At 32.7% G+C, this 17,248-nt stretch overlaps 1 protein-coding gene across 1 annotated transcript; it reads right to left on the bottom strand.

The window, feature by feature from the left end:
• Window positions 1–3,483: 3,483 nt before the first annotated feature.
• On the bottom strand, window positions 3,484–13,136 carry LOC18104351 (bifunctional aspartokinase/homoserine dehydrogenase, chloroplastic). The gene is made up of 18 exons (XM_006376113.3): window positions 12,733–13,136; window positions 12,400–12,473; window positions 11,922–12,296; window positions 11,590–11,678; window positions 11,188–11,491; window positions 10,954–11,006; window positions 10,660–10,868; window positions 10,483–10,570; window positions 10,293–10,406; window positions 9,677–9,775; window positions 9,324–9,518; window positions 8,178–8,260; window positions 6,619–6,844; window positions 6,065–6,210; window positions 5,762–5,897; window positions 5,278–5,361; window positions 5,102–5,194; window positions 3,484–4,067 (listed from the first exon to the last, which is right to left on the bottom strand). The coding sequence occupies exons 1-18, from the start codon at window positions 12,885–12,887 to the stop codon at window positions 3,822–3,824; spliced, it is 2,769 nt and encodes a 922-aa protein (XP_006376175.1). The 5' UTR covers window positions 12,888–13,136; the 3' UTR covers window positions 3,484–3,821.
• Window positions 13,137–17,248: the final 4,112 nt, after the last annotated feature.

The raw sequence follows: 17,248 nt of genomic DNA, 5'->3' as shown, positions 1-17,248 counted from the left end.
AGGAGTGTTTGTTGTTTATTGAGTTTACATATAATAGAAGTGTAAATTCTACTATTAATCACTCAATATCTAAAATTATTTATGGTTTTAATCCACTAACTTCTTTGAACTTGTTGTCTTTACCTGTTAATGAAATGGTTAATCTTGATAAAAATAAGAAGGTTGAAATGGCAAAGAAACTCTACGAGTGTTTGAAAACAAATAAAAAAAATGAACAATATGTATCTAGAACCAACAAGGGTTATAAGCATATTATCTTTGAACTCGATGATTGGGTTTGGATGCATATGAGGAAGGAAAAATTTCTAGACCATAGAAAATCTAAGTTGCATTCTAGAGGGTATGGTACATTCCAAGTCATTGAACAGATTAATGACAATGCATATAAGTTAAAACTTCTAAGTGAATATAATGTTAGTGCTACATTTAATATTTTAATCGTTTTTTTATTATTATGTAGGTGATGATTTGAGGTTAAATCCTTTTGAAAAGAGAAAGTTAGTTAGTTAGTTATGCAGGTTTAATTTAAGCCTAGTATCTAATTATGATTATTTTATTCTTATTCAGTTTTAGATTCAAGTTCGTTAGTTATGTGGATTTAATTTAGACCCATTAGTTAATTAGGGTTAATTTTTAAGTTATATTATATAAGTAATTAAAATAACATTGAAAAGAGAACTTTTATCGTTATTAATAATTGAACAGCATGAGTATGTTTCTTCTTTAGTTCTTCACTCAACTTCCAAAACTTATCAAAGATTCCTTTGTAGTTTTCTAACCATATACCTTCGATTTTTGGTTTAAAAAATCATTAGGTTAGGGTTTTCTATATGATTTTAGCTTTATTGGGTGAGTATTTCAATTCTTGATTGAGGGTTCTAAAGTTGATCCTTCCGAGCTGACATCATTATTAGTATGTCTAGCCTATGAACAAAGTCTGATAAGTTTTTTTAGTAACCTGAATAGTTTTTAGACAGTTTTTTCAGCTAAAAAATGTCATATTTAAAGCCAAAACTATCAAGTTTAGTTCTAGTTTTATGCATGCTAATCAAACCTCATAATGAAAGGAATTACCAGAATTAATTCTTTATCAATTTTGGTTCAAAAACCTTCTATCAAAAGAAAAGGGCTGAAAAAGAATGTTTATACACTATTTTTTTAGATTTTAAACTCTTCATCACCTTTATTTTTCAACTTATTCTCTTCCTTTTGAGCTTTGATTTTTCATCCAATATAGAGCTTAGGTTAGGTTTTTGAGAAAGATACTCGATTCAATTTCTCTTGATTTGTGGACTTGGTTCAAAAGTGCTTTTAAACAAAATGGTAGTGTGAGAATCTTATGAGACTTATTACAAACATCATATTTGTACCAAGTAAAGAACAATATAGCTTAAAAGACAACAAATTAATCCTTGACAACAACAATTTTTTAGCCTAATAAAATCTTAAGTGCTTCAATAAATAAGTATTTTACATTAGTTTTGTTTAACTATAAATTCAATATATGTTTAGTACATAATCTAGTATTATGCTTCAATATGTTATGCAAGTTTGGATATATGTTTAGTATACATGATAAAATCTTCAAATGATATTTAGTTTTAATTGCATGCTTGTCTTTATATATAAAATTACATGCTTAGATAGTAAACTAGTATGAACACTAGTTTAATTTATTACTAATATTTAGTCAACAATCAAAAGACTTTATTTTAATTAGTTTTTTTTTTGTTTATAATTCCTTATGAAAACTAGATTAATTATTAAAACATATTTTAACAACTTTAATCTTAAGTTAAATTTAACTTTTATCTAGTTTTCTATATTCATGTATGTATTATACTTTTTTGAATCAAACAATTAAATCTATAATCTTTGTTTAACTTTCATATCTAGCTTTATGATTTTTTTAATTTTTAGAAGGTTTCTAGATATCTTTTAATAGTATAACCTCTATACTTGTTTTTATGTTCATGCAATTCATTTAATTTTTATACAAAATTATAATGATATGATTCATGATAAAAGAACTAAAATAATATAAAAGGGATTAATAAAATCTTGCATAGTTTTTATACATTTGATTATTAAGTTATTTAGTTTTGTGGTTATTTAAGTTTATATTATTTGTATTTTACTTGTTTTTTTAGAAGCCAAATCTTTATTTACATATCTTTGCTATTGTTTATATAGAATTATCATGATTTTAAATCAAGAAACATTTGTTACAACTAATATTGTTTTGACAAGTATTACATTGGTAGGGATGATTCCATCATCATGTACTTTAGTGCAGTGTGCAAAACTTGAAAAGTTCAATGGATTAAGTTAAGAGTAGAAAAATATTATATTTTATCTAATTTATTTGAACTTGACAAAGTTCTCGACTAAAGAAGTGTCAAAGTTGTCAGATAAGGAATCTGACGTATAATTGTGACAGTTGTGAACACATAGAATTATAGTGATTTTATGTGCAATAACTATATCGCGAATGAATTATACAATACATTATATGATGTATATAGTTAAATCAAAAGTGCTAAGGTATTATGGCAAGCTTTGGATAAAAAGTACAAGATTGAAGATGCCAATATGAAAAAGTACAAGGTTGAAAAATTTATGGATTTTAATATGATCGATTCAAAGACAATTATAAGCCATGCTTTGGATATCTTGTATGATATCCATGCTAAATTTATGCCTTTAAGTGAATCTTTCCATATGATTACAATTATTTAAAAATTATCACTATCTTGAAAAGATTTCAAAAACTACCTTATACATAAATGCTAAGAAATGGGACTTGAAGAATGTACTTCATGTTGCTAACTATCACTATCATTATCTTTGAAAAGCTTCTCATCCTTAAATTATCACTATCTTTGAAAAGCTTCTCATCCTTAACAATGTACTTCATGTTGCTAACTAAAAATGGGCCTTGTAATTTTGTTTTTCAATTTTTTTTTCGTGGAATGATCTAGATCTCATAATCTAGATCACATGTTTAACAGGTTAACTTGGGTTCATTTAGGTGGCTTTTCGTGTTTTTTTTTTAATTTTTTTCAATTAGATTGACTGAAAATTAAGGTTTGTAATTTTTTTCATTTTACTTTCTATAGTATTGTTCTTTTTATAATCCAAGTTACGTGTTTGGAGGTTTAACCTAAGTTTACTCAAATTATTTTTTCAGATTCTTTTTTAAAATTATTATTTTTAATCAATTTCACCCTTTAGACTCTTTATTTATTCTTAGATGAATTAAAAAAGTATTTTGAACTGAATTGAATTCTCAGCAAGATTTGTTATTCAGAATTGCAAATAGACATTCCCCCATGTACCTGTCGTTTCGAATGAAGGAGATTAAATAAATAGCCAATTGGATGTTATTAAAGCTGAGATGAGCACATTTGCCACACCAATCAAAAGATCAATTGCATGAATAAATACAAACTACACATTGCAAAGGGGTTCAGACAGAGGATCAAGAACGAAAGTAATGGCAATCTCATAATCATATCAAGTGTGAACATTTCTGGAAGCTTACATTTAACACTTCCCATTCTCCAGGAACTACAAGACCTGGAGCAAGAAAATAAGAAAAGGCCATTCATATATTTATATGTTGGCAGAACTAAGCTCACACTATACTAGCCCTGAAGCTTCCGCAGATAAGCTTATTTTAGGAGAGCAATTACAATGCATAACGACATCTCAAGCATGACCAGCACTGCCCTTGAAGAAAAGCATTATTAAGGCCTATGGAAAGAAGTAAAGGCAAAATGTATCTTGATAACATTATGATAACCAAGAAAACGATGCTATTATGATGGAGCACCAAGATAAGAGGCCAGTAGCAATATGTCACTGAATATTCCACCGGCGGTCACTTGAGCCCCAGCACCAGGTCCGCGAACAATCAGAGGCTGTTTTTTATACCTTGTAGTTGTGAAAGCTATGATGTTATCAGAACCAGCAAGCTGTGCAAAAGGGTGATCTTTCTTGTATCTTCGCAACTCAACAAGTCCTTGTTGACTCTCCGCATCCACTACCCCAACATATCTCAAGACCTTTGGATTTCATACAAAGAAGAGAGAACGGAAACAGAAAAAAACAATAAAAAATACGTTATATGAAGACAAATATTTAAGAAAACATGCTCCACCTAAACCAACACAAAGTGGCCATGGGATTTTTCTTGCAAATTGATTATGGAAGGATGACACACTTATTCAAAAAAATCTTTGATTTCAGAGATCACCGCAGTTCACAAGTACTTGATACTGTTAACACTAATGAATGGATTTTGGGCCAGTGGCACTGACCCTCAAAAATCAGAGGAGCGGGGAATAACATCTCAATTTCAGGGCTATGCTTGCCACCAGAAGAACCAGACCAAAAGAATCAAGAGTTTGTGAAATACGTGTTCTTTTCCCCCATTTGATATCCATAATGAACTTCTCTTTACAATTCCCTTTTCCATAAACTTGATTTACGCTACATCACATAACCTGAATCACTTCTGAACTATTTTTCTCAGTTTTAGGCCATCAGAAGAACAAAAGCCATTATCACAAATGGTTGTGAAAAGAATATATGGACCTTCCTCTATGATCCAATAACTAAATGTCTTTTAGAAAATGTGAATAAGGTTAGCTTTTGAACTGAAAATTTTTTTTTACAAACACATAAGGTTACAAAAGGTGTGTTTGATAACAAGTTCTGTTGAATGTGGTTTATGGGAACAAATCATAATATAATCAACAAAGTACTAAAGTTAACATAATTTATGAAAAAGCCAAAATATATTTTTTATTTTTACAGCGAGGCATTACAATGGGGGAAAGCAACCCGCCCCCCTCATCACAATGCCTCATATCCATTATTTACCCACGGAAATGGTATACTTTTTCTGTAACATCTGCTAAAACTATTTAACTTGTTTGCATGGATGTTTATATAAATGTATGAAACAACATATTATATTCCTTGTTTAAGCATCCACATAGATTCCTATGAATTTGTAGTTTGATAAGTTGGCAATCGAAGAATTCTGTTAAAAATGTAATTAGAAACAAGCAGAAACATCTCGAGAGATACTCACATCCCCTGCATCCTCAGCCTCTTGTCTCGCCCTAGCCATTTCATTGTCAAATTGTGGTAACTGCTGCATAAACTCTTCAGCAGATGCGCTAGCCTGAAGCAAAAATTAAAAACATAATGTCAAAGGAAAACTGGTATCGCAAGCCCAGTTTATGATTTACATAACATGAATCTTACTCTCAGTGGTTCAGGGACAAGACTTTGAACAGGGATATCAGACAGCTCCAACTTTAAACCAGTTTCTCTTGCAAGAATAATCACCTGTAAAATGCAGCAGGTTTATGACTGCTCTTAACGAACTGAATATACTGTGAGGAACTGACAAGTACAATTCACAATCAATAAAGTTGCAGTTAGTCAACTATCACATGTCATGTCTTCATACTGACTGCAAGTTGGTGCTGACAACAACAGCATTTAAAAGATTTCCATCCACTGAATTCAATCAAGGTTTAGTGGCAAGAAATAACATGGGACACCCATTGACCCTACAATATATTTGACTAATGACTCAGATTCACAAGACTGACTCAATCACTCATGGGACAGAAAGTCATCCATATATATGAAATCTAAAGAACAAAATCCAATAGATGTAGTTATTTGACAATAAGAGGGCATGAACTAAAAAATTTGACACATTTAATGAGGTATACAGAACCTTTCTGGCAACATCTGTTCCAGATAGATCATCCCTTGGATCAGGTTCAGTATATCCTGCCTGCTTTGCTTCTGCCACTACGTTACTAAATGCTCGCGTGCCTTTGAAATTGTTGAAGATATAACTCAAAGTTCCACTGTGATAACAAAATGGGGAGAACGCTTGTAAAAGATGTACAGTGAAATTATTTAACATCACTGATACAGATACTTGAAAGAAAAATTGATGGAATTATATAATATAATATATTCAGAGCCTCTTGAGTGCTCATGTTTCTGTCTATTAAGCAAAAACATGTCTCACCTGAAAATTCCTTCAATGCGCAGTATTTTATCCCCAGTTTCAAGGAGACCTCGTAAAGTGCTAATAATTGGAAGGCCAGCTCCAACAGTTGCCTCATAAAAGTAATGTGTATAGGATTGCCTTTGAAGAGCTCTCAGTTTCAAATACTGAATTTATATAGAAGAAAAGATCAAGAAGAGCAGATGTAGTAGACAAAGACATAAGCAGAGAGATGATGACAAAGGCATGACAAACATAGCAGTAACAAAATGTTCAGCGACTAACAAATAGTTGATGAGAAGCAAACTTTTCCTGTTAAGTTAATAAGTAGAGAAACCAACCAACTTAATTGATGCAGAAGTTTCATCATCAGGCACCCATATGTAGAGCTACAACTTCAGGAATAAAAAGTGTAGCAAACCTCAAAAACTTTAGTTTAGAAAAAAAAAAAAAAAGGAACAGAGAGAGAAATGTAATCTCTACCAAAGATGGAATAGAAACGTGATGTGCAATAATGAGGAACTAGTTCAAGAAGCAACACTCCAACAACAATATCCCAACATAGTTCATGTTACCTGATCAAGTGGTCCTGAATTTGCCTTTTTGTTTGGGGTGATTACATGAATTCCTCTTCGCAACCAATCATGATAACAACTTGCAACATTAGAGTCTGCTGTACAGTCTACCAAAACAGTATTTGGGAGAAAATGATTTCCATGCACATGTTGCCTGAATTTCTCCAGGTCAGCCACTTCACCTTTATCCTTTACAAGCTCTCTCCATCTTGACAAGTCAATTCCACTGCAGCCAGAAACTAATGAGCTTAATGAACATACAAACATAACTTTACATGACTGTTACCAACAAAGCATTACGGTTGTCCCCAAACAGAAAACAAATTAATGATCTGTAAAGGTGCAAATCATCCAACCAGATAAATCGATAGCTCTCAAATTCAACAACTTTTGGATATTTCTAAACACAAAATCTCAGAGGAAGGGAGCGTGTAAACTATGAATCTCAGTTATATACTCTTAGCAAGGGTTGAGTTCTGCTTCTAGCAAGAGTGGGAAATGGGAACAACCCGAATGAACTGGGTGTACCAACCTATCCTAAATTTTAGGACAGGTTTAGGTATTGTTAATAAGGTGTGTGATAGCGTTGGATAAAGAAGAAAACATGTCATGTTTTGGTTTAGAAGCGTGGGAACGCAAACCCACCCTAGTAACAATGCACTGATGCCAACAAATTGAACAACCATGTCAATACAGCAATACCTATGGACAAATTATCTTCCAGAAGGAATCATCTTGTCCTTTTGTCTCAGGAATTTTAGTTATAAAGTTAAGCCACCAATTCTGAAGAATGGAAAAATAATGCAACTAATGTATGTAGTTGGTGTTAGCTTTTGTCAACTTAAGAGGGCTATCATAGTCAATTTTTGTGTTTTGATTGAAAATGAGAACTTGAGTTTTTCGAAGTGGATTTTTTTTATGATGTCCAATTAAGGATAATGAGCACGACATCTTGTCTATGTAGGACAATTTTTAGGAGTATATTAGTTAAGTATGCTTTTTCTTTTTCTTTTTCTTTTTCTTTTTCCTTTTCTTTTAAATAAAGACTATGAAGGAACAAGCATTATGTAAATCCCAATAGAAATTGCCCTGATTCAACTAAATTGGTATTTTTCATCCCTTTAAGAGAAGACATTTTGGACGCCAATTAAAAGGCCCTAATTCTATCGATATGCTAAATGTGTCGAGTGCTTCTGAAAGAGAGTTGCTAAATGAATGAGTTGTTGAGTGCTCGAAGAGAGTTTGCAACTCCCTCCCCTCCCTCCAGCATTAAATTAGTTGACAACATAAAGCCTCTTAAACCTCGGAATTCTAGATGCTTGCTCTTCAGGTTTAGGTATGGTCTTTCACTTACAATACATCATATGCAAAGGAAATTGAAGAGAATGATCTTTTGTTTGTTTGTTTATTAGTTTAGCATTTTCGTGCAGAAATTTTAGTTATGCTATTTGATAAAAATGTGCCACATGCTAACCAATAGTTGTTCATAGGAACTCAGAAAGAAAAGGTAATAGACAGTATCATACAGGCAGGAATCTGATGTAATTCTTAAGACTTACACATCATTCAAAAGCATTGTTCTCGAGCCAGTGATTCCCATAACACGCAAATCAATGTTAAAATCTTCCTTAAGGACTGCTGCCTGCCAAAAGAAATTTCATAACATGTTCAGACTGATATAGCATTTAGAATAATAACAATACCTAGTTAAAAAAGAATAAAATATATGCATTGCTCCATTAGGTAATGTTCTCAACTCCTGTCTACCCATTTTGCAAGCCACAGCATGGCTTCCAACGTCAAGGGTGCAAGTATCAGTGGTCAGGAACAGTTCTTGGAACCTGATGCTCATTTATTCAAGCTTTACTGAAACCTTTCGGTGCCTAGTTCAGAGGTCATGACATACAAACTTGGGAAATAAAACTTTCATTTATTTTTAATGTAACGGCATAAGAATTCGAGTGATAATAAATCCTAGATTGAACTAGAACTTGAACATGATTTATGTAAGCAAAAACTTTGGGGAAGGTTGGTTTTTATGGGAAGAAATAAAAAGACTTGTCTATGAAATGCAGTCCTCGTTTAAGTAGAACAAGAAAGAATAAGATAGACCTCCAATAGCATTAAATCTTCTTTTGGTGAAAGTATTGACACACAACATGGTATTTACTGCTTATTTTGCAATGTTGCAAAGTGCATTTTGCAACATGATTTATGTAAGCAAACACTTTGGGGAAGGTTGGTTTTTATGGGAAGAAATAAAAAGACCTGTCTATGAAATGCAGTACTCGTTTAAGTAGAACAAGAAAGAATAAGATAGACCTCCAACAGCCTTAAATCTTCTTTTGGTGAAAGTCACCATCGACACACTATGCAAAGTGCATTTTGGGCACTCATATAGCATTTACTCATCATTAGTAGTACTAGCGTGAGCAAGAAAACACAAAAAAACCTCTAAATGTTGATCGAGCACCACATTCTTATTTAAATAGATGACAGTTGAATGATAAGAAACAACATTTCCATTGTCTTTTACCTCTATTACAAATTTTTAAAGTCATGTTACTTTAGATCAACCGCTATTAACTCTATCATAATCGCAGAAGATAATGGATCCATTAATGTTCACATTCAAACATTAATTATTCCATAATTACTGACATATGAAAGAAAAATAAAAGATATATCAGCATCCAAATACACACCTGATCTCTAAGCTGGTCTAGTAATGTGGCACCAATCAAACCAGGTCCAATGATTCCCATTGCTATCGTGGTTTTCGAGAGATAAAACCTCGAGTGGACAGCTCTTAAAGCTCTTATACAATCTCCACGCTTGATAACAACTGTAATATTGTATTCAGAGCAACCTTGAGCTATGGCACGGACATTAATATTAGCCTGCATTGCAAAAACATTTCATACTTGTGTCAGAAGAAAATAGCAAAAATAAATAAATAAGAAGACATAATATTGAAAGTATAAACACGTTGAGCATCCAGACTACTCATCTCGATATATATATATATATATATATATATATATATAAATGATTTTACCTTAGCCAGAGCATTGAAAAGAGTTGCACTGACTCCATGTGTGCTAGCCATTTTCTGGCCAACAGCTGCTAAAATGCTACAATTTGGAATGACTGCAACCTGAAGAGTGATTTTGAGAAAACAATGAAGTGGGAAAATATGATTCCAATACATTAGAGAGTGGAAAAAGATAATATGCTCCGCCAATGAGAAAGCAAACTACAGGAATAGAGCTCCAAACCAAGAGTCCACATATCAGAGAACAAGCTCAGAAAAATGTAGCTGTGACAGTAAATTAAATTGGCATGAAGCAAATTATTATTAGATCAGTGCATAAGACAGGAACAGATCATACTCAAAACAAAAAACCCCTATCAGATTTCAAAAGTCCATGAGCTCAAGTTTTGAAACTGAAATAAGATAATGTTGGCTGTTTTCGAGTATGGCTGTTCTCCAGACACTAAAAGTTTTACCAAAAATGTCATAACACGTGAACTTCCACAATTCCCATAAAATATGATAAGCCAAAAACAGATAAAAAGAATTTAAGGGAAAAACTCTAAGACGACAGTGAAATCATAAAGATTCATAGACTTGGTACTGTTTATGTTGAATTTTAGTTCAATCCAAACAGAACCTGGGAAAGACGTCCAGCATTCAAAGCTTCATGAAATCTAGACTTCAAAGCCTCAGCAACAGCTGCTACTTCCTTCTCAGGTACAGCAAAGCATACAGAATGCTCGCTACTAGCCTGCATGAAATCCAGTCACTTTGCATAAATGTTATCTGAGAAAAACACCAATCTGAAACCAGGGGATAAAAAGTACCTGGGATATAACAATGACATTAGCTCCCACATCTTTCACAGCACCAAAAATGGCACTAGCTGTACCAGGAACACCAGCCATTCCAGTTCTGCCAACGGAAGAGTAAACATAAAATGAGAGAAAAAAATGAATACAACATGAAATCAATGAATATGAAATCACCAAGAAATGCCTCACCCCTCAACATTCACAAGAGCCACATTGTCAATAGTTGCAAAACCTTTGACAAGCGACTCCAATTTCTGGCCATCTTCATTCTCAGCAGGCCGGCAGATCATCGTCCCGGGAGCAGAGAGGTTAAAAACATTCCTTATCAAAATGGGGATATCATATCGCATCACAGGCATAATAGTGCGAGGATGTAAGACATTTGCCCCAAAATAGGACTGCAAATCCACACAAATATAAACTTAGAAACATGCAGTTAGATAGTTCAGCATTGACAGGTACGAGAAGAGTGGTGAACTTCACCATTTCCCAGGCCTCTTGGTAAGACAATGTCCTTAGTATTACAGCCTCACTAACTGCAGATGAAAAGGGAAAGGAATCTTTCAGCATTACAATCCAATCTCATCACTGGTGTCCTCTCAAAGTTATATGAGGCCATTCTCCACAATCTGAATGGTCTCCACTAGATAGTACAGCGGTAGAGGTAGAACCTTGTACAGGGAAAAAAAAACAAGTGTAAATAAACCAAGAACAAACCTTTTCTGGGGTCTGCACTGTATACCCCATCAACATCTGTCCAAATTGTGACTTGGCGAGCCCTCACCAAGGCACCCATTATAGCTGCAGAGAAGTCACTTCCATCCCGCTTCAATGTTGTGGGAATATTTTGTTGCGTACTGGCTATGAAACCAGTCGCAACTATTGTCTTTGATGGATGTCGAGAGAACCATTCTTCAAGTCTTTTTTCAGATTCCGCAAAATCAGGATCAACTTGATTAGAACCAGAGGGATTTACTATAAGCACTTCTCTTGTATCCATCCATTCACAATCTAGCCCGTTCTGCACGAGAAAATAACAACCTAACAATAAATCAGATAAATTGTGAGAGTTACAATTGGCAGGTATTCTTCATGGCAATGAGCAAATAACCACTGAACCTTTCTAACAACGTATGACAACATCTGTGCAGACCACAACTCCCCATGTCCTACAACAAAGTCAGAAAAGGACTCGGTTGCATGACCAGCTGCAACAGATGAAAGGAGAAAGCTGTCAGAGGCAATACTGCAGTAGAAAGCCAGATATGACAGGAAAACAGAAAAGCAGTTCATATCAACATGGATTGAAGATAAAATAAAATAAAGAGTTGCTGAAAAAATATAAACAAAATCAGATATTGCAATTTACTAGTTGCATAAGAAAGACGAGATTTAATCCATTTCAACACCTCATATACATGCATGCATGTAAAGAGAGAGCAGTCCGATACCTATGTATATTGCACGAAGCATGGCTTTGAGGTTATTAATATCATGATGCAACCGGGACAAAAAACTAGCAAGATCATCACCATCAAGAAGATCCATAGCTGTTAATTTGTGCTTTTCAAAAACAGCATCTACAGCAGATACATAGGAACCATCCCGTGATTGCGCCTTGTCTATGAGATCATACATCATATCTGTCACCTTGGACATCGCCGATACAACCACCAATTTCCCCTCTGAGCTATCCTGAACAATAATTTGTGCTACATTCTTAATTCTCTCCCAGCTTCCCACACACGTGCCACCAAACTTATGAACCGACCACGTATCACCTTTCGGAAGGTGAAGCTTTTCCTTGGATTCATCCAGCAAAACAGCTAAGACACGGAATGCCAAATAACCCCATCGTACCAATCAGCTAAAAAGAAGACAGGAAATAAGAGTCTAAACCCAACGTAGAGAAAAGAAGAGGTAACGAACCTTTAACCGAACACGAGACATGGCCGTGCAAATAGTAAGGCTCCCTTCTTCCCCACTGGGAAACAAAACTACTCCTGAAATAAAAGGAACACAGAAATCTTCACGAAAATGAGAAGAACAAAAAAACATTCAAAACCCAGAATAAAATGATGAACAAATAAATAAAATAAAATTTGAGCATTTAAAGAAGAAGAGAAAAAGAATACAACGTTGTTGAACGCATTTTTAAAAAAAAAAAACTTAATAACGTATCAGGAATGAAGAAGAGCAGCATTGTAAAATAATGAGGAAAAATGTACGTATCTGAATTAAAATAAAAACAAGAAAAGGAACCTGGAGAGAGAAGAGCGAGGAGTAAGCGATAAAAGGGAGAAATGAGGAGAAGCAGAGATCTTCTTCTGGTTGTTGAGCTGAGAAAATGTATTTGAAGAAGAGGAGAGAATGCGTGGAGTGTTATTATGGGAGATCGAAGCAGCACTGAGAGCCATTTCTTCTCTTAAGAAAAAGCTTACACTGAATAAAAATGGCTGCACTTCTAATTATTTCTTCTCTGGGTTTTGGTGGCTTTTGCTCTGTGTTGTAATTATTTGTAGAGGAAGAGGAGACTATGATTGATGACGACGACGACGACGATGGCGATGGCGATACTATTGTTAGGCTGATTAGGAGAGGGTCCGCTAGGAGATTACTAGATGAGAACCCAATCATGCTCCAACACGTTATCCGACAAAATATCTCACTAGAAGGTCACGTGACTTTTCATCCAGCGACGAGGCAGACAGCCCTTGCTTTGAAACATTGTGAGGTTCCGGTCTACAAGTACCATTCGTAATCATTTATTGCTGTAAAAAAACAATTAAAACGTTAGGCAAATTCACTGCAGTCCCATTATTTTCTTTTCTTTATATTCAACGCTATAAATAAAAGCTACTCCAGCTCAGTAGCTAAATGGAGATTAAAAATAAAAAAAATAGTAATTTTAAGGATTATAGTTTAATCGTTTTGGTTTTAAATTTATTTTTTAGAGTTTATAAGTTCGAGTTTTATAAATTTTAAAGGTACTGGAGGCTTACATGGTTGTTAACTTCAGGACCCGTGGAATTAGTCGAGATACGCGCAAACTAACCCAGACATCCACGTTAATCAAAAAAATAAAAATAAAAAAGTAATATTTTAATTTTTTTTCTTGTTTTTCATACTCTAATGGAAAGCTAAATAAAATGTTATTTTAGCATTTCTCTCATAAAATTTTTATTACTACACATCTTGTAAAAATACCAGAACACATTCATTGCAATAGTGTTTTTTTTTATATATTTTTTTTCTCATTTGATTTTTTTTTAAATCAATGTTTTTTCGGTTTGCTTTAATGAGATTATCATAATCTCATAATCTATGTCATGGGTTTGGCGAGTTCACATAAGTTGACTCAAGTCATTTTTTTTTTTGTTCTTTTTTTTTAATTGAATTGTTTTTAATTTTATCCTTTAATATTGGATTGATTGAGAATCGTCTAGGTTGTTTTTAGACCCTCCAAGTCAACTGAGTCATATTGGGTTGTTAAAATAATTGTGTATCAAATACATTAAAAGCTATATTTACAATATTCAAAAAAACCATATTATCAAATTGGCTCTTTTAAATAGTATTTTTCATTGGAAATGCTATAATCCCTTTGTTTTCCTAGAAAAAATTGCTTTGAATTAGAGGCAATTTTGTCTTTTCATATGATAAATTAGTCTTTATTTAGAGATATTGTCAACTTTTTCGTGTGTTAATGAATAGTTAAATAACAAAAAAGCCCCTCAAATCAGAAAAAGCTAGCATTGTCGAGCAGGGATATATTTTTGCTTTTTTTATATACAATAAAATTACACACGTGCCTTTGGATTCCAAAAAAAGTAACACATGGAATCAGGGATAATATGTATTTTGCCTCTAGCATTTTGTTAATTGTTAGCTTGATCAAGGGTAATAACATCATTCAATATTTAATTAATATATTTTAATTTAAAAAATTGTTGGCGCGTGGGGCAACGTGTGCGGCTTCTCTTTGTTGTCTTCTTTTCCTTCTTAGGTGGTGTGTGTCAGCTTACAGTGACCAATTTATCGCCAGCTAGCCTTTCTTTTTTATTTATTTCTCTTTCCCAATAATAATAATAATAATAATGGTGGTGGTGGTATTAATAATGATAATAATGGTAATAATAATAGTTTATTATAATATTAATAGTGATAATAATAGTAGTGATAATGATGATGTTAATAATAATAGTAATAATTGTGAAGATAATAATAATAATAATAATAATAATAATAATAATAATAATAATATTAGTGATGATGATGATGAGACAATAATAATACTACTAATAGTGATAATATTGACAATAATATTAGTTTATAATGATAATGATAATGATAATGATAATGATAAGAATAACAATAATAATTATGTTAATAATAGTAATAATAGTGATAATAATAGACAAAATCTTTATGTGTACAAAAATCATGATAAAGTGTCTAAGTTGATAAAACAATTCTGCTTAGAATTTAGGGGCATCAAAATAGTTATAAAACTATTGATCATCATCAGAAGACTCAATAAGTCTTACCACCCATTATAAATGACTACTTTATATCCAATCAATTATTTTTTATATTTATGAATATTTATATTTATGCAAATTATTTTTAAGTTTTTACAAAGAGAGACATAAAAATCAAATTTTGAAAACTTAATTTCTCTCGAAGACCTTATATAAAACCAAACTATAAGAGATGAAGAAAAAGCTCAAACTAGGTAGAATCACTCGAATAGGATCAAACAAATATTTTGCTAGTTGGATCTTCTTGTTACCCATCAGATTAGGCTTACTAGTGGTAATACAATGAGACATCCTACAAAAAGGATATGGCCATTATATATAAGGGTAAGTTAACTATATAAATTGGTCTAAAAAAGGTCTCTCATTACTCAATTAACATGCTTTAATACGCTAAATCAAGGCTTATAAAACGAAAGAGCATTGACTAAGGTGAAGCCTTATAAGTTTACTAATCATGACTTAATAGACTATCCATGAGAGTTTGGTGGTTTCATGATTATTGTCTAGATCAATGACCTAACGGGACATCACTGGTTCCCCAAATTGACCTACAACAATGTGTGCACAAATATAAATGTTATGAAGTATGTGCATAGGTATAAACACATATCCAGTCATGAAAAATATGAAATCCAATCAAACCAAAATAATCATACAAAAAATATAAAATCCAATAATAAAACATTAAATAGTTTAGGAAAAATAATAAGGAAAACATTAAGAACATGAAGCATAACGACTATATTATCATAGAATCAAATAGACAAAGCTTAGCTCTTAAAGTCTTTAGTAGAGTTATCATTCTGTCGTAGAACATATTTTAGTGAACTAAAGGTAAAAATAAAAAATAGATGTCTTCACCTAGTTTTATGGTAACTAGAAACCTTAAATAGTCTTTTAGAGGTTCTAGGTAAGGAGTTGTTTATGATAAAAGGAATGTGAAAATCACCCTAAAACATCCTACCTAAAGTCAGCTGCTTTGTGTTGATTTTTATAATAAAATATACATATGGTGCTTATTTACTAATTGTCCACCTAAATTGGTATATATGTGTTTACTAAATGCTAAAGATAATGATTTGGGATCTAGATTTGGCTGCAATAACCAATCACCACTTTTAAAATACAAGTGTTGGACCCTAAAAGATGGTGAATGGTGAATTGATTTTTGAACCCGTTTCTTAGATTATGTTCAAAATCAACTAAAATGCCTCTACTCACACTTAATGTGCCTTATAATATTATACCAATTCTACCCAAGTTCACTCGATATATAAAAAAGATAAAAGTGTAAAAGTAGATTCATGCACATCATATCAATTCACATACTCTTAATATGACATCCAAGAAAAAACCTAATTAGAATTTATAACTCCTAGGTCAATGTTAAGTTACGAGGAAGATACAAATCAACAAAGAAAGATAAGGATATGAAAACCAATACTAACATTGATATTTACATACATGAATTCATTTATCTTTATGCGATATCTAAGGATAAAACTTAATAGGATTTACATTTTTGGGCCATTATGAAAAATATACAAATCATCTCAAGGCCAAATCAAAAGCAACATAACATATTCATATATGTTGATCAAACGAAACTCATATTCAACACAATTATATAAAAAAAAATAACAAATTATTTGGAATAAATTCAAAAATTAGAAGTTCAAAAATGACCTTCAGAATCAACCAAAAATCATTAAAAACAAGATAGGGTAGTGTTAAAAGCCACCAGAGTGGAAATAATAAGGATGGTGCTTAGTGGTCATGCGTTGGAGCTAGGATGGAACGTAAGAGATGTTATGAGTTGACAACATGTCTGTCTCATGCACGCTTCAAAAACCTATACAAAGAAGTAGAGAATATATGAATTTTAAGGTGGAAAGTAAGTAATCTCTAGTGAATTCTTAGGTACAACTTATGGAGTGGATAGAGAAAAGATTTATAGTGAGTTCTAAAGAATCTATATGTGATTTGGTTGGATTTTAGTGGAAAAGAAAAAAAAAAGACAAGGGTTGTAAATGTTAATTTGTGTTGGGTTCTAGTGATTATTGCTTGGTTGGGGTCTAGTGGGCAGGAATTGGGCAATTCAATAGCTTATGAATTATATGGGCTACTGGTGTAGCATTGGAGTGGTGGTGTGGCGTGCAACGAAAAGAGAGAAGATAACATATGAGTGTTGAGTGGAGTGAAGAAGAGAGAGGGACTCTCTCACGGTGGCATTGTTG

This window comes from Populus trichocarpa, chromosome 13, assembly GCF_000002775.5.
Source record: "Populus trichocarpa isolate Nisqually-1 chromosome 13, P.trichocarpa_v4.1, whole genome shotgun sequence".
NCBI lineage: Eukaryota > Viridiplantae > Streptophyta > Magnoliopsida > Malpighiales > Salicaceae > Populus > Populus trichocarpa.
The sequence above is the reverse complement of the archived record's forward strand: the minus strand, read 5'-3'. Positions and strand labels throughout refer to the sequence as shown.

What these genes read in the sequence shown, in the direction of transcription:
- LOC18104351 (XM_006376113.3), bottom strand. Translation starts at nt 12,887, where the DNA reads ATGGCTCTCAGTGCTGCTTCGATCTCCCATAATAACACTCCACGCATT. An exon ending in TGTCTCGTGTTCGGTTAAAG is followed by an intron (nt 12,297 to 12,399) that starts GTTCGTTACCTC and finishes TCCGTGTCTTAG; the next exon opens with CTGTTTTGCTGGATGAATCC. An exon ending in CAGTGCAGACCCCAGAAAAG is followed by an intron (nt 11,007 to 11,187) that starts GTTTGTTCTTGG and finishes TTTCATCTGCAG; the next exon opens with TTAGTGAGGCTGTAATACTA.